At 41.8% G+C, this 22,053-nt stretch overlaps 1 protein-coding gene across 5 annotated transcripts in view; it reads left to right on the top strand.

The window, feature by feature from the left end:
• The window catches only part of LOC121574759 (sideroflexin-1-like), a 59,875-nt gene extending 38,074 nt beyond the window's left edge, over positions 1 to 21,801 (top strand). For all 5 annotated transcript variants that reach the window (XM_041887355.1, XM_041887325.2, XM_041887348.2 and 2 more), the window contains 10 exons: positions 7,371 to 7,553; positions 8,241 to 8,411; positions 9,817 to 9,915; positions 12,742 to 12,817; positions 12,936 to 13,021; positions 18,417 to 18,544; positions 20,416 to 20,465; positions 20,940 to 20,989; positions 21,220 to 21,267; positions 21,422 to 21,801. In XM_041887355.1, the coding sequence (XP_041743289.1) occupies positions 7,390 to 7,553; positions 8,241 to 8,411; positions 9,817 to 9,915; positions 12,742 to 12,817; positions 12,936 to 13,021; positions 18,417 to 18,544; positions 20,416 to 20,465; positions 20,940 to 20,989; positions 21,220 to 21,267; positions 21,422 to 21,518 (969 nt within the window). In that variant the 5' untranslated portion in view covers positions 7,371 to 7,389 and the 3' untranslated portion in view covers positions 21,519 to 21,801. The remainder of the gene's footprint in view (positions 1 to 7,370; positions 7,554 to 8,240; positions 8,412 to 9,816; positions 9,916 to 12,741; positions 12,818 to 12,935; positions 13,022 to 18,416; positions 18,545 to 20,415; positions 20,466 to 20,939; positions 20,990 to 21,219; positions 21,268 to 21,421) is intronic.
• Positions 21,802 to 22,053: the final 252 nt, after the last annotated feature.

Here is a 22,053-nt window from a genome sequence, read left to right as displayed (position 1 = left end):
GTTCGTCAGGTGTAGCTGGGTTTACCTTTTTGCAGTGTGTGACATGCACCCAGGTGGATCTAATAGGACTTGGTAGGGCCCTTCCCAACAGGCCTGCTTCCAGTTTTTCTTCTTTTAGGGACTGGATGCTCACCAGTCTCCTGGTTAGATAGTGGGTCACCTTCTCCTTTAGTTCACCTGTGGGGCACAAAACCTCTGACATACGGGTGTGGTTAATAAACTATCTTCACACATACACGTTCAGCTCTCAATTTCTATTCTTGTTGGTTTTTTTAAAAGTATTTTGTCCTCTCCTTCGTATATATTTATTATTTAATCCTACCATCTCCTACCATCCCCCTTTTGACACATGATTTGCCCATGTGTCAATATTACCACCTACCTAAACAATCAATTAGGTAATATTGGTAATTCATTATCCAATTGCCATCCCTCCACTCTCTCTTCTGTTATTTTATGGTTTAAATCATATATATTATTACCAAATTATAATCTTCTTCACACTTTTCACAGTACTATAAATTACCCTCAACTTAGTAAAATAAACTATCTTAAAGTCCTCCTCACATGCCTTTAGAATTTACTAGTGTGGATGATTAATTAACACCAGAAGGTTAAAACAGAGTTCAGAGGAAATTGAAATTATTCAACGAACTGTTCCATCCCATAGTATACCAAACATTACCATTATTCTAAATATTTCATAAATGTTAGTTATCCCAAGTGTTCATTAAGTCCTCATGACATTCATTCTCATAAGAAATCATATACAGTGGGGGAAAAAAGTATTTAGTCAGCCACCAATTGTGCAAGTTCTCCCACTTAAAAAGATGAGAGAGGCCTGTAATTTTCATAATAGGTACATGTCAACTATGACAGACAAATTCAGAAAAAAAATTCCAGAAAATCACATTGTAGGATTTTTAATGAATTTATTAGCACATTATGGTGGAAAATAAGTATTTGGTCACCTACAAACAAGCAAGATTTCTGGCTCTCACAGACCTGTAACTTCTTCTTGAAGAGGCTCCTCTGTCCTCCACCCGTTACCTGTATTAATGGCACCTGTTTGAACTTGTTATCAGTATAAAAGACACCTGTCCACAACCTCAAACAGTCACACTCCAAACTCCACTATGGCCAAGACCAAAGAGCTGTCAAAGGACACCAGAAACAAAATTGTAGACCTGCACCAGGCTGGGAAGACTGAATCTGCAATAGGTAAGCAGCTTGGTTTGAAGAAATCAACTGTGGGAGCAATTATTAGGAAATGGAAGACATACAAGACCACTGATAATCTCCCTCGATCTGGGGCTCCACACAAGATCTCACCCCGTGGGGTCAAAATGATCACAAGAACGGTGAGCAACAATCCCAGAACCACACGGGGAGGCCTAGTGAATGACCTGCAGAGAGCTGGGACCAAAGTAACAAGGCCTACCATCAGTAACACACTACGCCGCCAGGGACTCAAATCCTGCAGTGCCAGACGTGTCCCCCTGCTTAAGCCAGTACATGTCCAGGCCCGTCTGAAGTTTGCTAGAGTGCATTTGGATGATCCAGAAGAGGATTAGGAGAATGTCATATGGTCAGATGAAACCAAAATAGAACTTTTTGGTAAAAACTCAACTCGTCGTGTTTGGAGGACAAAGAATGCTGAGTTGCATCCAAATAACACCATAGCTACTGTGAAGCATGAGGGTGGAAACATCATGCTTTGGGGCTGTTTTTCTGCAAAGGGACCAGGACGACTGATCCGTGTAAAGGAAAGAATGAATGGGGCCATGTATCGTGAGATTTTGAGTGAAAACCTCCTTCCATCAGCAAGGGCATTGAAGATGAAACGTGGCTGGGTCTTTCAGCATGACAATGATCCCAAACACACCGCCCGGGCAACGAAGGAGTGGCTTCGTAAGAAGCATTTCAAGGTCCTGGAGTGGCCTATCCAGTCTCCAGATCTCAACCCCATAGAAAATCTTTGGAGGGAGTTGAAAGTCTGTGTTGCCCAGCGACAGCCCCAAAACATCACTGCTCTAGAGGAGATCTGCATGGAGGAATGGGCCAAAATACCAGCAACAGTGTGTGAAAACCTTGTGAAGACTTACAGAAAACGTTTGACCTGTGTCATTGCCAACAAAGGGTATATAACAAAGTATTGAGAAACTTTTGTTATTGACCAAATACTTATTTTCCACCATAATTTGCTAATAAATTCATAAAAAATCCTACAATGTGATTTTCTGGATTATTTTTTCTCATTTTGTCTGTCATAGTTGACGTGTACCTATGATGAAAATTACAGGCCTCTCTCATCTTTTTAAGTGGGAGAACTTGCACAATTGGTGGCTGACTAAATAATTTTTTCCCCACTGTATACCCCAAACTCAGCCAAAACCTAAAAAAACTCCATAAAATTCACTGTGCGTGCTCCTCTAAGACCTATCACCCTTGACCTGCTGAAAACCCAATTTGAAAAACAACAACCACAAATAGCCAGGCCTCACTTAATTTGGTAGCTCACTTTTATGACCTAAATACTGCCTAACTTCACTACTGCTCCCCCTAGCCCTGGGCAACATTCCAATGAGATGAGCTAATCTCTTTCTCCTGGTTATAATCTAAAGATGGTAGTACACACAAAACATGATACAGATATCCCCAGTCTTAACCCATCAATAATTGTTTATCAATCTAATTCCTCATAACTAATCCATAAAACACTCAAAATTCCTCGAGTATACATTGATTATTTAATTGATTACCCTAACTCTGCTACCTGTGATCTCATCTCAAATGATCCATTATCAATTATTTGTTCAACCCCCTAGGAAAATCTGTCTCCCCTTCTATTGTTCCTGTCCCCCCTGTAAATGTCATATTTCAGTTTTTAGCCAATACAATCACGGTTACATCAAAAGTAATGCAATGTCTATATTAGGGTGTAAGGTAAATTATTCCTGTTTTCTTTTTTCAGCTAAACGTTTTATATCCCTCAGTTAATGGTATTTTCTCCCTAATATATCTTCATACTCTTCTTCTTTCGCTAAATGAGATTTACTCCCTTGCCTTTCCTCTACTATCCTTCTATCATTACTGGATCAATGATAATAACTGTAATAACTATTCATAATAATTGTAAAACCTATTACACATTATATTGTGCCTTTTTTCTGATAATGTTATAATTGTAGCCTATTCCATCACTTTAGTTTAAAATGTAAGTTTGTTTATAACAAATCCAGAACCCACCACAGGCTGGCGCTATTCCCCCAGCACAACAGCCAATGGCACTTGCATCCCACAGCTCAACCCAACTCGCTTGACTGTCTCTATCTTATTATTTCAGTTCGCTATTCAATTTCTTTAACTGTTCTCTCTGATTAGGCCCTAATTAATAAAACACTATCTATAATTTACCAACACACATTTAACTCACATCCCTATCATTTTTGAACTATGTACTGTCTCTCACCCCCCCCCTGCTCCTTCGGGGAAAGCGCAAGGGGACCTTGTAACATATTTTCATAGACCTTTCTAGAATACTTCTACTTAAGCTATCTAATTCAACCTTTCACATTTCCCAATCCACATAGTAAGCTAGGTCTATAGCCCCAATGTGAAAGCTTTACCTACTGTCCCTACCTGTGTTCGAACCAGGAACCCTCTACATACATCGCCAGTCACTCCACACCATCTGCGATTCTCTTAAAGCAACTACTTCCAGTTCATAGAGCAAGTGACGTCACCAAATGAAAATCGCACTAGCTTTCACCTCAGCAAAAAACTATCTCTCCCTTCACCCATTCCCTATTGAATAAGTGAGTTTTTCTATTTAACCCCAAAACACGCTACAAATAGTCCATTCAACATTACCAAACCAAATACTCAATAGCATCCGGTCACCACCCACACCAGCCGTTGAATTCACTCATACACACAGACTTCACCGAAATGCCAAATAAACCATAATAGTTCAATGGAGCCCCCTATTGGCTCTCCACTATCTATACATTACTTCCATAACCACATTAGTTATGGTCTGATTACCCATTAAACCTTATCACATGATCAAACAACGGCACAACCTTAAACTCATATGGGGCGGCAGGCAGCTTAGTGACCAATAGCGCCGCGCCAACAACCGAGAGGCCGCCGGTTCTAATCCCTGAGCCGACCAGGCGAAAAATCTGCCGATGTGCCCCTGAGCAAGGCACTCAACCCCAATCGCTCCTGCAAGTCGCTCTGGACAAGAGCGTCTGCCAAATTACCAAAAATGCAAATGTAAATATTCTCTACTTTCTCACCCATGACGTACGTCTACGTTCGGGTGAGCAAGTTCATACGTATATATCGTCAGAAACCCACAGGCACCTCTCAAACAATCGCCCCGTGGTGTTCCCAGCCAACTCCCAGTCTTTCCTCGCTCCAAAAGCCACACTTTCGCTGTCTCCAGCCCCTCCCCTCGCAACTCTCTCTTTCCGTGTCCAGTTGGAACAGGCTTTTTGAGGAGCTGTTTTTCGTTTGAGTGTTTCCAATATTCTGCCGTTATTTAAAGTACTTTAGTCTATTTATTTAAATCAAATTATTCTCACCTAATTAGTTAAAGTCGGTGCATATTTATATTTCAACGATAAACCGAATTATTTTCAGTCTAATTGTTTAACCAGTATTTTGCAGGGTCAAACATCAAACGTTAAATCAAATAATTAACCAAAAAGCCTCAACCCAAGCACCTAAAACCAGTATTATGCTATGTCTAACATCAAACGCCACCGTTCAATCATATCAGCTCAAACGTTTCAGTTCAGTAACACTACATTTACATTTACATTTTACACACTAGCCATTCATCACTTTAGCTTTATGTTCCCAATTGTTATTAACGGGTTATACGGTTTAAGCAACCACAAACCCAACAGTTATCCCCAAATTATACAGTTTGGACAGCCACAGACGTCTTTGATACCCAATTAGTTTTCTATCAAGGTATACAGGTTTATCATTCACACTCTCATGCATACGACAACACTCGCACTGTCTAACTATTTATAGTACCTCCTATAAGTTTTCAGTCATAGCTCGCACTGTCTAATCTATTTTAAAGTACCCCCTATGAGCCTTCAGTCATAGCTCGCACTGTCTAATCTATTTTAAAGTACCTCCTATGAGCCTCTAGTCATAGCTCGCACTCCCATGGGTTTAACCATCACAATTATCAAACATTTGCATAGTATATTATGAAATCGAAGTAGTATACTGTAATCGTTATTTATAGTACAATAGGGTTCACTTACATCAAACAGGTGCTTCACAAAATTAATTTGGATAAAGCCAATGTGCAGAACTTTAGTTACATAACAATAGGTGTCTGCTTACCTGTTTTTAGAAGCCCGGGCACTTTGTGAAACACACCGTTCGACGACAGTGATGTCCAATGGGCTGGGTGAATTCCAGCGAAGTTCCGCTACCAGATCACAGTCGGAGGTCACCAATTGTTAGAAATTGCGTAATTCAAATCTGGTATTGGAATAAGGGAAAACATAATCAAGAGATATTCAATCCAAGCTAAATGTATTATATGCAAAATGTATGTATGATAAGTATGATGGTTCGTATACGGGCTCACTGAAATACCACGCAGGGCAGACAGAGAACTGATCCATTGTTATGAGTTCTTCTTAAAATACTCTGACAGAGATAGTTCCCACTCCCTGCTGGCCAATCAGAGTAGAGACTGAGCGTGGTTTAGACTTACTCAGCCTATCCGTTGGCGCACCGGCTGGTCCCAGTCCCTTGGCGCTCCACTGTTGCACACTGTTGCCAGGCATAAGTTGTTATAACAACCTGTAGAGTCAGCGCCCATAGACACCGTTCCACTGTACTGTAAGTACCTACGTTCAAGGACGGTTCACAGACAACGGTTCACAGACAACAAAGAGGCAGTGTTCGTATCTGTAAGAAATACAAGTTTTCTCATCCTAGCCCCTAACGTTCCTCACATGAATCACAGCTTGTTATATGAAACAATTCATATCAGTACAGTATAAACCTTCTATGTTTAATCACCAATGCATTCCTTCTAAGCTATTCATCACATACAGATCCAATTATGAGAAAATAGATCCCCACATGACCCTTGTCTTTCATCAGCGAGAAAGAGTCCTTCAAATAAAAGGTACACTTACTGCAGCAGTTTTGCACAGGTCCATACAGCTATGCGTGCCTCCATTCGACAAAACTACACTTCCCGAGTTGAGCTTACACACAGGTGTTCGGCACATGCTAGATAGCTAATAAGCACAGGTGGTCACCTCTTGTCTTTCTTTAACAAGAGCTGTAACATAGATATGACCGTGTGGGCACATTAACCCTAACCCTATCAAGGTCTGTATCAATTTAACCTTTTGTTTTTTGAAAATAATTTTTCACTGATATGAAAGATAAGGTCCTTATGCTTCCAAAACTATACCGCCAGCCACGCGTTTTAATGTTCAGATTGAGCGTCGGGCTCTTAACAAAACTCCCCCATACAGAAGACGCCTTCATCCAATGATGTGTAATGCAATGGAACTGAGAGTCGTGATCAAGAGCTATACCGGGTAGTGATTACCCTCGCCATAATATTAAAGTAACTGCAGGAAAGCAGTGCTCGGCAGGCGGGGGCGAAGGACATTGTGTGCCAGTGTCTTAGCTAGCTAATAGCCTCAATGGCAGTGGGCGCAGCATGTAGTAAACGTGGTCTGCACATAGACCCTTCTCTGCTAGAAAGACCTCTGTTTATCATCTGATTACCTAGGAAACCAAACATCATGATAACTCTAGTTCCTGAAAGCTAGGCTATTCATTGCTCCGTTTTTTTATTGTTCTACTGCAAGGCTCTGATGTAGCCTTGGTCGGTGATTCATAGCCTAGATATGCATGTAAAAGACAGCCAGTAACTTAGGCCTATTCGCAAACTGTGTGCTGGACTGGTCATCTTTTTCAGTCAGGTTGAATTATGGCCTGAAATGCTAAAAGAAAGTTCAGGATGCCAATGTAATTCCCTTCAATAGTGTTTAGGCTAATAATGCTGATGCATATCGGAGAAAGCTCATTCGTCAGAGAATTTGGATTAGGCCTGACTTTCTGTATTCAACAACACTCCTATATTATGATTTGAGGATGAGACTAGAGGAGCAGAGTGCCCCTCCAATCACTAGGGTTGTTTTGGCTGCAGAGAAAGAGTGGAAGCAAGCGGGAGAGCTATAAATGGATCGGAGAGGTGGGGGGCTTACCGTGCTATCAGGTCTTAGGTCTAGCTGGGGAGGAGGACTTTTTGTCCCCCTAAAAAAATTTACACATGCCTAACTAACACATGTTTCTGTTAACAGGTCCCAAAGTAAAGCAAGGATGTCTGGAGATCTGTCCCTGGACATTAACATCAAGGAGCCGCGATGGGACCAGAGCACGTTCATGGGCCGTGCCCAGCACTTCTTCTTCGTCACCGACCCCAGGAACATCCTAAAGTCCTCTGAGACCCTGGAGGATGCACGGGTTACTGTGGAGAACTACAGGTACAGTGGGAGAAGAAGAGAGGGAAGGAGGAGTGAGGATAACGCGGCGGAACGGGTGTGGGAATGAACTGCTGTCCAGTGAGACACTGAGAACACATGGGTCACTGGGGAGAATTAAAGGTATAGATGGAGGACAGGATAAGGAATTTGTGTAAGGAATACCTTTACATTATCGGAAGCATCAAACCAAAATCTATTGACTCTGTGGCTCAAAATGCATTCATGTATGAGCATGGAGACAATCTACAGCAGTGTCTCTGAACTGAAGAGTTCAAGACGCTAGCTAGCTGTCATCTTAACCTGATATTCCCCCCCCGGCATAATAAGAGAAGGAAACAAACAACATTTGACAGACAGACCACTAATTAGGCTTGGCCTGTAAGTTGGAACATCTGATATACTGGTTTCTCCCTTACACCAGAGATTGTCTGAAAACACACAAATAAATGTGTAAGTCTAAGCCGTGCCTTTGTTATGAACAAATGCAAAAATGGGCACATTCCTTTAAAACAACGGATGTTCTTCTTTAATGCTTTATGTTAAAAAATTGTAGGCAGGGTAAGCCTTAGCCTCTATTTATGATAGCACATGTTGAATCAAAGATAACAATTATTTGCCCCAATGCTAAGAATTTCTGTCTCATTCATTCAGTCACTGTTTAAAGAGTTTGATGTACTTGTGTCCCAGGTTAGGAGTGGTGAAGCCAGGTCTAACAGAAGATGAGCTGTGGAGAGCCAAGTACATCTATGACTCTGCCTTCCACCCTGACACTGGAGAAAAGATGGTGGTGGTGGGACGCATGTCTGCCCAGGTCCCCATGAACATGACCATCACCGGATGCATGCTCACATTCTACAGGTAATACTAGGGTGTATTCAGTTTTCAATTTAATACATGTTAAATACAATTTGTTTGTAGCATAAGACACAGAACATGTAAACACAATCAAAAAAGATCAGATGAGGTGAAATTGTCTAAGAGAAAAATGCATAGATCATGTAAAATGTTAGAATTGTCATTTTACTCAGGACACAGCTATTGTGGATGACGTGGATAGATTTCATGTTCTGAATACCTCACCCTCTAACAAAACATTTCTGCTGAGAGGGCAAGACCAGAGTAACATACTGCAGCTATTTTTGGGTGTGATGTGCATACAGTCCCCGCTTATAAATATCTGGATTGATGAAAATGTTATATTTTGAAAAAGCATACGGATGAGTTAGTTGAGAATAAAAATGGGCTTCTTCAGAAATAGATCATGCCTCTCCCTGAATAGCAGAAAGCATATCATTCTGTCAACTTTCCTGCCAGTGCTAGACTATGGTGACTCCATTTATATGAATGCAGCTACCACTACAGTGAAGCATTCAGATTCAGTTTACCATAGTGCAATTCACTTTATTACGGGTGACGGGTTCAGTACACATCATTGCATCCTATATCAGAATGTAGGCAATCTTAAGTTTCGTAGATCGATGCATAGCACCTTTTTTGTTTATAAAGCCCTCTTGCACAAACTTCCACCGTACCTTACTTCATTGTAAAACTACAGACTAACGAGTCACCAGACCCGATCACAAGGATGGCTAAATCTAGAGGTCCCGTTTTACCACAGAATAAGGTAAATCTGCATTCTGTGTTTTTCCGGCCCATGTATGAAATGATCTGCTCCTCTGCACCTTGAGGCTGTTACCTCTAGGGCAGTTCAGGTTGTTGATGGAGGAACTCTGTGTTTTGGAATGTGATTGCTTTTCTTAAATTGCTTGTAAATATGTTATTTTTTTATGCGTTGTATTTATGCATTTGTATGATTTGTGTACATGCAGGGCTCCCTTGAAAAAGAGGCCTAGGTCTCAATGGGATTTCCCTGCTAAAATGAAGGTTACATAAATTTTTTTGTAACACAATTATGTAAACACTGCACGGAAGTGCAGTGTATTTATTTTACAAGTTGTGATTTAGCTTTGTTTTCTATGAGCAATTCAAGCAATCTGCCTCTGAATTAAATATCAGAAATGATGAATGCTTACTCTCACTTTCCTTCTCCCCCTTTCCTTCTCCCCATTTCCTTCTCTCGTCTCTTCCCTTGCCCTACCCTTCTCCCATGTTTACATAATTGTGACTTTCCATATCCCCTCCCTTTTATCTCCCCTTTCTCTAATCCCTTTACCATCTCTCACCTTCTCTCCTCCCCTCTCTCACCCTTTTTTACCCTCTCTCCTCCCACTCTCCTCACCTCTCTTGAACCTCTCTCCTCCAGGACGACTCCAGCGGTTGTGTTCTGGCAGTGGGTGAACCAGTCCTTCAACGCTGTGGTCAACTACAGCAACCGCAGTGGAGACGCTGCCCTCACCACCAAGTAGGGACTGGGACCACTTACACCACAACCACATTACTAAACCAGCCCTACTGTACCTGTAACTGGCTAGTACTAGGGTGCATCTCATAGCCTTAGCTACTGTATCTTCCTCTCCTCATCTGCTTTCCTTCATCAGTACTGATCTGAAAGGACATGGATAGGTGGGAGCAAATCCCCATAACATTTCCACTCTGTTGCTTTCACCTGTCTTCTCTTTTCCCAATGGCGCAGATGAAGGAAAAGAGACAAGGAGAGAAGACCATAGTAGACTATTGAGATGCACCCCTAGCCTATCTCTGTATGGAGGCCTCCTGTCCTGCAGGGCAAAGCAGAGGCTAGCCAGTGGAACCCCAGTCCACTACACTCCTCCCCTTACAGCGGTATAATACCCCACTCTTCAGCATGCTCATCCATTCCACCTGAAAGGCTGTAGCTGTACCCCTCCTTCCATGTCTGCAGCAGGTAGAGGAAGCAAGGCATTTGCATACGTGTTTCTGGTCTGGGGCCATATGCATCAAGCGTTTCAGAATAAGAGTACGGATCTAGGATCATGTCTCCCCTGTCCATGTAATCTCATGCATTGTGATCTAAAAGGCAGAACTGATCCTAGATCAGCACTCCTACTCTGAGATGTTTAATACATACAGCCCCGGTATTGAGGCTTTACAAATCCGGGCTGCATCTCAATAGTCTAAAGTGGCTTTCTCTCATCTGCACCGATCTGAAAACACATGATCGGTGAAAGCAACAGGTTTCCACTATCAGGAGATTTCGCCTGTCTTGTTATTTCAGATCATTGCAGATGAAGGGAAGGAGACAAGGAAAGGGTGCCAATTTCGACTATTGAGATGCACCTACACTACCGTTGAAAAGTTTGGGGTCACTTAGAAATGTCATTTTTTTTTCGAAAGAAAAGCAATTTTTTGTCCATTAAAATAACATCAAATTGATCAGAAATACAGTGTAGACATTGTTAATGTTGTAAATGGCTATTGTAGCTGGAAACGGCAGATTTTTTATGGAATATCTACATAGGCGTACAGAGGCCCATTATCAGCAACCATCAGTCCTGTGTTCCAATGGCATGTTGTTTGCTAATCCAAGTTTATAATTTTAAAAGGCTAATTGATCATTAGAAAACCCTTTTGCAATTATGTTAGCACAGCTGAAAACTGTTGTGCTGATTAAAGAAGCAATACAAATGGCCTTCTTGAGACTGGTTGAGTATCTGGAGCATCAGCAATTGTGGGTTCGATTACAGGCTCAAAATGGCCAAAAACAATTAACTTTCTTCTGAAACTCGTCAGTCTATTCTTGTTCTGAGAAATGAAGGCTATTCCATGCGAGAAATTGCCAAGAAACTGAAGATCTCGTACAGCGCTGTGTACTACTCCCTTCACAGAACAGCGCAAACTGGCTCTAACCAGAATAGAAAGAGGAGTGGGAGGTCCCGGTGCACAACTGAGCAAGAGGACAAATACATTAGAGTGTCTAGTTTGAGAAACAGACGCCTCACAGGTCCTCAACTGGCAGCTTCATTAAATAGTACCCGCAAAAAACAACAGTGAAGAGGCGACTCCGGGATGCTGACCTTCTAGGCAGAGTTACAAAGAAAAAGCCATATCTCAGACTGGCCAATAAAAAGAAAAGATTAAGATGGGCAAATGAACACAGACACTGGACAGAGGAAGATTGGAAAAAAGTGTTATGGACAGACAAATCGAAGTTTGAGGTGATCGGATCACAAAGAATAACATTTGTGAGACGCAGACCAAATGAAATAATGCTGGAGGAGTGCTTGATGCCATCTGTCAACCATGGTGGAGGCAATGTGATGGTCTGGGGGTGCTTTGGTGGTGGTAAAGTGGGAGATTTGTACAGGGTAAAAGGGATCTTGAAGAAGGAAGGATATCACTCCATTTTGCAACGCCATGCCATACCCTGTGAATGGCACTTGATTGGAGCCAATTTCCTCCTACAACAGGACAATGACCCAAAGCACAGCTCCAAACTATGCAATAACTATTTAGAGAAGAAGCAGTCAGCTGGTATTCTGTCTATAATGGAGTGGCCAGCATAGTCACCGGATCTCAACCCTATTGAGCTGTTGTGGGAGCAGCTTGACCGTATGGTACGTAAGAAGTGCCCATCAAGCCAATCCAACTTGTGGGAGGTGCTTCAGGAGGGATGGGGTGAAATCTCTTCAGATTACCTCAACAAATTGACAACTAGAATGCCAAAGGTCTGCAAGTCTGTAATTGCTGCAAATGGAGGATTCTTTGACGAAGCAAAGTTTGAAGGGCACAATTATTATTTCAATTAAAAATCATTATTTCTAACCTTGTGAATGACTACATTTCCTATGCATTTTGCTATATTTCCTATTCAAACTAATTTCATGGATGTTTTCATGGAAAACAAGGACATTTCTATGTGACTCCAAACTTTTGAAAGGTAGTGTACTTTAACCAGGACAAATGCAGAATTAGAAGGAGAGATGCTGGTGCTTCTTAGTTCATATACAAATGCAGATGGAAATCATTATGGAAGGAGCATGTAAAGACTGGGGACTATTTAAATCGTTATTACTGTAGAGAGATTCCTGAACTGTACATCATCATGTCTGCCTGACTTAAGTTTTGCAATAAATATTGCATGTATTCCGTATGCATTGTGACCATGTGCATCGTGACTTGAGGCCTCTGTCTGTGTATTAGATAAGACTCGATTCTGGTAAATGTTTGGAACAGGAACATTATTGAGGCTCAGTAAATTGTTTTTTTTTAAGACGCTAAGATGTAAATGTGTGTCCCTATGTTCTGTCAGTCAGCTGGCTGCAGCGTACATCAGTGCCACCACAGGAGCTGTAGTCACAGCCCTGGGACTCAAGTCTCTAGCCAAGGTACTGGACTGTCTCTGGATCATCTTAGTTCAAGTTGATTTACACTTCGCACATTTGCTTAGCTTTTTTTTTAGCTCCATTAAAAATCTACATTGAAACAAACTCCCTCTCTCCCCAGCGCCTTCCAGCCGTCATGAGCCGGTTCGTCCCCTTCTTTGCTGTAGCGGCTGCCAACTGTATCAACATCCCCTTCATGAGGCAGAGGTGAGCTAGAGTTTAGACACCACAACCAATGTTCCCTTTAAACTGCCCCAGGACTGCAGCGCAGATTAAATCTGAGCCCGCGCAGAGAAGTACGAGTTTAGAAAGTTGAGTGAAGTTCAGAGTTTTCCCCCTGAATCAACGCAATATTATCCACTTGGTCGACCAAAAGTAATCTGTCGAAATTTTAAAACGTGTATAATTTTTTTCTTCCATATAGACTATGTGTTTTAATCTAATCAACTATATGCGCTGAGCTTGTCTGACGCTTTAAGCGCTCTGTTTGATGAAATAATTAAGACACACAAATGACTAGAGGGAGTCCAGCAATTGATTTGATTGTGCCGGGCTCAGACTTGCTGCGCTGTGTAAACTTAAAAATAACATAAAAATGACAGCGACTGTGACTAGCACCCGTTGACTCTCTCCTCCCTGCTGCAGCGACCACCACAGAACATCAACAGTGTTCATCACGCTGTCCGTGTTGCTGAAGCTGCAAAATAATAACAGCCATTTCTGACTGAAAAGTTTTGTACCGAAATCCCTAATTTGTTTAGGGAAAAAAATCCCTATTCCCTCAACCCTTGCTCTCTTTACGTGACACATGTATGCATGTAGTTGGCGAAATGGAACGGTTTATTTATTGTTTACGCTAATTATTCAAGGGTCACTTTGTTATTTTATTTTAAAACAAAAATGCTTGATTACATTTCAAATCATGAATGACTTGTATGCAACAATATCCTGGTTAACTTTATTATTATGAACATAGCAACATGGTCTAGGAAAAGGCACCAATAAAAACGCAGGAAAAATCATATTTGTTATAAAATATTATTTTTATTAGTGTTGCGCCATTGTCCTTAACCATATACAATTTCAGTACAATGGATTAGTTCACTCAGACAGGCACGAATCAGACTGGTGTCTTGTACACCATGAATTCTTTATTCTTTTTTTTGCTACTGCTCGACTAAAGAAATCTCGGTCGGCGTAAGACTTAGTATGCAAAACGAACTACTGTATGCAAGAGATTTTGTTGTAGGCAGAACGCATCGGAGTAGGATTCTATTGCATTGACACACACGCACGACTCAGCCCATACTCTACACAGACCGGTGCGGTATAACCAATCAGAGCTGCAGTAGACCTACAGTGGGGAGAACAAGTATTTGATACACTGCCGATTTTGCAGGTTTTCCTACTTACAAAGCATGTAGAGGTCTGTAATTTTTATCATAGGTACACTTCAACTGTGAGAGACGGAACCTAAAACAAAATTCCAGAAAATCACATTGTATGATTTTTAAGTAATTAATTTGCATTTTATTGCATGACATAAGTATTTGATACATCAGAAAAGCAGAACTTAATATTTGGTACAGAAACCTTTGTTTGCAATTACAGAGATCATACGTTTCCTGTAGGTCTTGACCAGGTTTGCACACACTGCAGCAGGGATTTTGGCCCACTCCTCCATACAGACCTTCTCCAGATCCTTCAGGTTTCGGGGCTGTCGCTGGACAATACGGACTTTCAGCTCCTTCCAAAGATTTTCTATTGGGTTCGGGTCTGGAGACTGGCTAGGCCACTCCAGGACCTTGAGATGCTTCTTACGGAGCCACTCCTTAGTTGCCCTGGCTGTGTGTTTCGGGTCGTTGTCATGCTGGAAGACCCAGCCACTACCCATCTTCAATGCTCTTACTGAGGGAAGGAGGTTGTTGGCCAAGATCTCGCGATACATGGCCCCATCCATCCTCCCCTCAAAACGGTGCAGTCGTCCTGTCCTCTTTGCAGAAAAGCATCCCCAAAGAATGATGTTTCCACCTCCATGCTTCATGGTTGGGATGGTGTTCTTGGGGTTGTACTCATCCTTCTTCTTCCTCCAAACACGCCGAGTGGAGTTTAGACTAAAAAGCTCTATTTTTGTCTCATCAGACCACATGACCTTCTCCCATTCCTCCTCTGGATCATCCAGATGGTCATTGGCAAACTTCAGACGGGCCTGGACATGCACTGGCTTGAGCAGGGGGACCTTGCGTGAGCTGCAGGATTTTAATCCATGACGGCGTAGTGTGTTACTAATGGTTTTATTTGAGACTGTGGTCCCAGCTCTCTTCAGGTCATTGACCAGGTCTTGCCGTGTAGTTCTGGGCTGATCCCTCACCTTCGTCATGATCATTGATGCCCCACGAGGTGAGATCTTGCATGGAGCCCCAGACCTAGGGTGATTTACCGTCATCTTGAACTTCTTCCATTTTCTAATAATTGCGCAAACAGTTGTTGCCTTCTCACCAAGCTGCTTGCCTATTGTCCTGTAGCCCATCCCAGCCTTGTGCAGGTCTACAATTTTATCCCTGATGTCCTTACACAGCTCTCTGGTCTTGGCCATTGTGGAGAGGTTGGAGTCTGTTTGATTGAGTGTGTGGACAGGTGTCTTTTATACAGGTAACGAGTTCAAACAGGTGCAGTTAATACAGGTAATGAGTGGAGAACAGGAGGGCTTCTTAAAGAAAAACTAACAGGTCTGTGAGAGCCGGAATTCTTACTGGTTGGTAGGTGATCAAATACTTATGTCATGTAATAAAAAGCAAATGAATTACTTAAAAATCATACAATGTGAATTTCTGGATTTTTGTTTTAGATTCCGTCTCTCACAGTTGAAGTGTACCTATGACCTCTACATGCTTTGTAAGTAGGAAAACCTGCAAAATCGGCAGTGTATCAAATACTTGTTCTCCCCACTGTATATGCAAGTAGACCATTGCCATATATGGATCTGTGCCGTTCTCTTTTGAACTGGATTTACAGCATGAGAGGTCTTGAGTAGATGCGCTTGTTTTGAGATCAAAGCGAGAGCTGCATGTAGCCACGTCTGCACATTTGTTCATATCCTTTGCTAGTTATTGAGTTATTAGCCCAGTTATAGATCATTTGTAGTCCACAATGGGAGTGATTGCTTCCTACAAAAGCACAAAACGTGTACATTTCTAGACAGGTATAGAGTCAGGGAAAATAGCTTTTTTGTCTTCAAGAGGCAGTTGTATTTTGACACAGGCTTGAATAAGTTAAGTAGCCAATGGGCTATGTTGTAGCATGATTTGTCTGATTCTCTGTAATAATGGTATGGGAATAATAATGCATTTATTTTGTTAAGTGATTTCTTAAATCAAACCACACATTTTCAGTCACCTTTTTGTCTAAAAGACAAGTGGATAAACAGGTTAATGTCAAGCCCTGCATGTGTTTTTAAAAGTCTCATGGGATGTAGTCCTACATTAAACACACATTGGCTGCTACTGTAGGCTGAATGATAGAACAGTTATTTCCATGTTAAATGTTATGGGATGCATTTTCTCCGTAGTTTTTTATGGTAGGCCACTCTGGTATGCCTACATAATGATCAAATAGCCACAGCAGCCTACTTGACCACTGTCTGAAACTGTAAGTTAAAGCAGGTACAGCCTCAATGTTCACAGTAAACGCGTGCTGGAAGTTGCACAGAATTTTCACAATGTTCAAGTTTGCTCTCAGCAGACCTGAAATTTGCTCAGTGCTGAAAATAATTAGAGGGAACAATGACCACAACTCTTGGTCTTTCTAACTAGGGACAAAGGTTTTCCTCAGCACTGTCTTCTTTGTCAACTCTTTGAGGGGTTAGTACTGTGTTGCTGTCAAACACTTTGTGTTAGATGTACAGTGGGGAAAAAAAGTATTTAGTCAGCCACCAATTGTGCAAGTTCTTCCACTTAAAAAGATGAGAGAGGCCTGTAATTTTCATCATAGGTACACGTCAACTATGACAGACAAAATGAGAAAAAAAAATCCAGAAAATCACATTGTAGGATTTTTAATGAATTTATTTGCAAATTATGGTGGAAAATAAGTATTTGGTCACCTACAAACAAGCAAGATTTCTGGCTCTCACAGACCTGTAACTTCTTCTTTAAGAGGCTCCTCTGTCCTCCACTCGTTACCTGTATTAATGGCACCTGTTTGAACTTGTTATCAGTATAAAAGACACCTGTTCACAACCTCAAACAGTCACACTCCAAACTCCACTATGGCCAAGACCAAAGAGCTGTCAAAGGACACCAGAAACAAAATTGTAGACCTGCACCAGGCTGGGAAGACTGAATCTGCAATAGGTAAGCAGCTTGGTTTGAAGAAATCAACTGTGGGAGCAATTATTAGGAAATGGAAGACATACAAGACCACTGATAATCTCCCTCGATCTGGGGTTCCACGCAAGATCTCACCCTGTGGGGTCAAAATGATCACAAGAACGGTGAGCAAAAATCCCAGAACCACACGGGGGGACCTAGTGAATGACCTGCAGAGAGCTGGGACCAAAGTAACAAAGCCTACCATCAGTAACACACTACGCTGCCAGGGACTCAAATCCTGCAGTACAAGACGTGTCCCCCTGCTTAAGCCAGTACATGTCCAGGCCCGTCTGAAGTTTGCTAGAGTGCATTTGGATGATCCAGAAGAGGATTGGGAGAATGTCAGATGAAACCAAAATATAATTTTTTGGTAAAAACTCAACTCGTTCGTGTTTGGAGGACAAAGAATGCTGAGTTGCATCCAAAGAACACCATACCTACTGTGAAGCATGGGGGTGGAAACATCATGCTTTGGGGCTGTTTTTTCTGCAAAGGGACCAGGACGACTGATCCGTGTAAAGGAAAGAATGAATGGGGCCATGTATCATGAGATTTTGAGTGAAAACCTCCTTCCATCAGCAAGGGCATTGAAGATGAAACGTGGCTGGGTCTTTCAGCATGACAATGATCCCAAACACACCGCCCCGGGCAACGAAGGAGTGGCTTCGTGAAGAAGCATTTCAAGGTCCTGGAGTGGCTCTAGCCAGTCTCCAGATCTCAACCCCATAGAAAATCTTTGGCGGGAGTTGAAAGTCCGTATTGCCCAGCGACAGCCCCAAAACATCACTGCTCTAGAGGAGATCTGCATGGAGGAATGGGCCAAAATACCAGCAACAGTGTGTGAAAACCTTGTGAAGACTTACAGAAAACGTTTGACCTGTGTCATTGCCAACAAAGGGTATATAACAAAGTATTGAGAAACTTTTGTTATTGACCAAATACTTATTTTCCACCATAATTTGCAAATAAATTCATAAAAAATCCTACAATGTGATTTTCTGGATTTTTTTTCCTCATTTTCTCTGTCATAGTTGACGTGTACCTATGATGAAAATTACAGGCCTCTCTCATATTTTTAAGTGGGAGAACTTGCACAATTGGTGGCTGACTAAATACTTTTTTTCCCCACTGTATTTGTAAAAAAAAAAAAACGTTATACAAATGTGATTCATTAAACATTGCTATGACAGGTTTGGTTGAATTCCATTCTCTCCTTATTTCCCTCTTCTTAGGGAGCTGAAGTACGGCATTCCAGTGACCGATGAGAAAGGGAACCGGTTAGGAGAGTCAGTCACCGCTGCCAAGTCAGGCATCATCCAGGTGGTGGTGTCCAGGATCGGCATGGCTGTGCCAGCTATGGGTACTGTGTTTCACACATCATGGGTTGAACATTGTCTTGTTTTTCTGGTGGGACACTATGTGACCGAACACCTGGATTTGAAATTGTCTTTTTTTACGTTGGATGAAAGTAGTATATCATACACTGCAGTTGAGGAACAATGGGAAAGTAATTCTGCTTTGAAATTTGATACACTTGTAACCTCACTTTTGAGAAAATGGCCCTTGAATGTTTTGGCACACCTGCTGGAGAGCTCTTTGGCTACACCTATTCAGCATCGTTCACACCTTCTGAAGCCTTAGCCCCACCCATCTCTTTAAGGATTCACATGTGAGGCCATGTGCTAAACAGAGTGAGTAAGGTAGTGTAGTAAACAACCAAAGATTTCAAGACTAAAAGTGGTGAAAGGAGTAGCCTACAATAAGGAAAAACTCCAGTTAAAAATACACTTATCTAGTCCTTGGCCTATATCCTAATATGACTTTGGTGCAGGTCATGTTCTTCACATTACCGTCTCTGGTAAACGCACACTATATCAAATGAAATCAAAGTTTATTTGATCACATGCACAGGATACAGAAGGTGTAAATGGTACAGTGAAATGGTTATTTGCATAGGAAGTGTCCAGGTAAAAAATATTGTATAATTATTAGATGATGTGTACCCAGACACACTTGTCTAAATTGATGGTTCATGTGAAATACATGCTATAATCAACCCCCAGCCACATCTAGCTAAGTGGATGGGGTCACTATTGTCTAGAGATGTACACATGTTCATGAAGTACAATAGATGGCCGTAATCACCCCCAGACACACCTGGCTAACTTGATGGGTCATGTAATCATCTGGCGAAGTGGAGTCTTTTGTTTAGATATGTAGCTAGATGATTAACCATAATCCCAACCTATACTATTCACAATACAAACGGATTGTCATAGCTAGCCACTATGCATGAAATGCTGTAGTATGAATCTGCAGGTAGCTAAAGCTAACAAACTAAGTTAAATGTTAGCTAGCTAACATTAGGCTATAACTAGCAATTCAAATGGCTTCTTCTGATACAAATAATATTACTACACAGATCATACACGTAACGTTAACTAGCGAGCCAGCACGCTAACGTTCGCTAGCCAGTTAACAGTATGCTTTAACTTGCAATGAAAACAACTGACTAAATTAGAAACTTATAATATCTGAAAATGTAGCTAGACTCTTACCCGTGTACATGGATGAACGCTTCACGGCAGACTGGAACCCCTTTAGCTAACTAAGACGTCCTGTGTTGTTTCCAGCTTGTTTGGCCCGCGTTGTGTCAAGTCACTTCGGTTCACACTGACCGTGTGCAGAAAGTAGTCCATCACAACTTTTTCCCACTGGTCTTTGTCGATAGCGCCGGATAAATTCAGGGCAGCAATGTTGTTGAGGGCAGTAGCAACACTTTTGCAGTTCTCAATAGCTAACGTAATATCTTTCAAAAAAGCAGCGGTAGCAAGGATTATCTACACATACTGAGTAGCTCATGTTATAGACATAAGCGTGCTACATGGTAGACCAATCCAAACTCCTCTCTCGCAATGTCCAGCCCATCCATTATCTCTGCCAATCATGGCTAGTGGGAAGTTTCCTTTCTTTTTCTGTGGCTAAACCAACTAGGCTTGTGATTTAACAATTGTATTCATATTTACAGATGGCATACAAGTTTGTTTATTAAGGCACATGAAGTTCACATGTTCCAGAAGGCATTTCTGCCCAAAAACACATTTTGATCAAAATAAACAAAATATGTGTTGTCTCTTGAAAATTCTCATTGTTTTCTCTCTCTCTCTCTCTCTCTCTCTCTCTCTCTCTCTCTCTCTCTCTCTCTCTCTCTCTCTCTCGGTCTGTCCACAGCTATCCCCCCTGTGATAATGAACGCCCTGGAGAAGAAAGCCTTTATGAAGGTAATGTTACAACAGACGGATGGATGCCTGTCATGCTCCCTACAGTCAGTGGGTTTACTGGAGCTGGTACTACGTACAGTCTGTGTGTGGAGGAGAATCTGTGGCATGTAGGCACTGTTGTACTAGGCCTACCCTCTATTTGGAGTTCAAACCACATAATTAAATAGTGTCATTCTATCTGTATTGTTCAGCCATATAAAATATGCTACGCTACTTGTTTGTTGGTGTCATGAGAGGCCAGTGGAAATCCAAGCTTCTGTGTCTTGTCGTGTCTGATATCCTGTGTCGATCCACTAAATCTCTAGCCTGGTCCCAGATCTGTTTGTGCTGTTTTGTCAATTACCATATGAGTAAGCACAAACAGATCTTGGACCAGGCCTGTAAAGCTCTTCAATACTGTCAGTGTAATGTCTGTATACTGTCGGTTGATTTCATAAAAAAGTTGCTCTCACAATTTCTCTGTTCTCTACTCAGCGGTTCCCAGTCCTAAACGCCCCAGTACAGGTGGGACTGGTGGGTCTGTGGTAAGTATCTATAGTTAATGATACTGTAATCTGTGTTTGTTTTGGTCTATGTTTCATCCATGTTATCAGTCTAAGGGAGTAATTTTCCTCTCTCAATGACATGCGCTGTAAGCAAACTAACCAAAACATGCTCTGAAGACTGCACTTCACGATTGCATTCCCTGTACTGCTTGTGTTGAACTGTTTACTTAAACTCTGGTTGAACAAACCTCCTTTTATCTCTATTTCAGCCTGGTGTTTGCAACTCCTCTGTGCTGTGCCCTGTTCCCACAGAAGAGGTAAAGTATGGCCATATGTTACATACCTTAGCTATAGACAGTGGATCTGCTTTTCCTCAACATAACAAAGAGAGTTTCAACGCTCTAATAATCAACATCTATTTCTCTCTCGGACTCTGTTTCTGGCCCCTTCTCTCTCCCTCCCTCTCTGTAGTTCTATGGCTGTGAGCAGCCTGGAGCCAGATCTTCAGGAGAGGATAGGACAAAGCAGTCCCCACACTACCTCCGTCTTCTTCAACAAAGGCCTTTAGGACCACACAATAACACCCACCACGATACTACAGCTCAGTGGGAACAACTGTAAGGGCAAAGCGAATATTATATTTATGCATATTTTTTATTTACCTGTTTGTTAAAGATGTTTGTTGTTCTAGGCTTTTTGATTTTTATTAGGGAGGAGGTGATGGTGAGGGGTGCGTTTCAGTCCTACAAAGTTGCTTCCTTTACTGAAATGATGGAATAAGTGGGTGAAAGCCTACCAGTCAAGTTTTTCTCATTGTATACTGAGCAAAAATAAAAACGCAACATTTTCAACGATTTTACTGAGTTACAGTTTGTATAAGGAAATCAGTCAATTTAAATAAATTCATTAGGCCCTAATCTATGGATTTCACATGACTGGCCAGGGGCATAGCCATGGGTGGGCCTGGGAGGGCCAATCAGAATTTGTTTTTCGCCACAGAAGGGCCTTATTACAGACAGAAATACTCCTCAGTTTCATCAGCTGTCCGAATGGCTGGTCTCAGACAATCCCACAGGTGAAGAAGCCAGGTGTGGAGGTCCTGG

The sequence above is a fragment of the Coregonus clupeaformis genome, chromosome 1 (genome assembly GCF_020615455.1).
Source record: "Coregonus clupeaformis isolate EN_2021a chromosome 1, ASM2061545v1, whole genome shotgun sequence".
NCBI classification, from domain to species: domain Eukaryota; kingdom Metazoa; phylum Chordata; class Actinopteri; order Salmoniformes; family Salmonidae; genus Coregonus; species Coregonus clupeaformis.
Note: the sequence above shows the minus strand (reverse complement) of the source record. Positions and strands in the feature narration are given on the sequence as shown.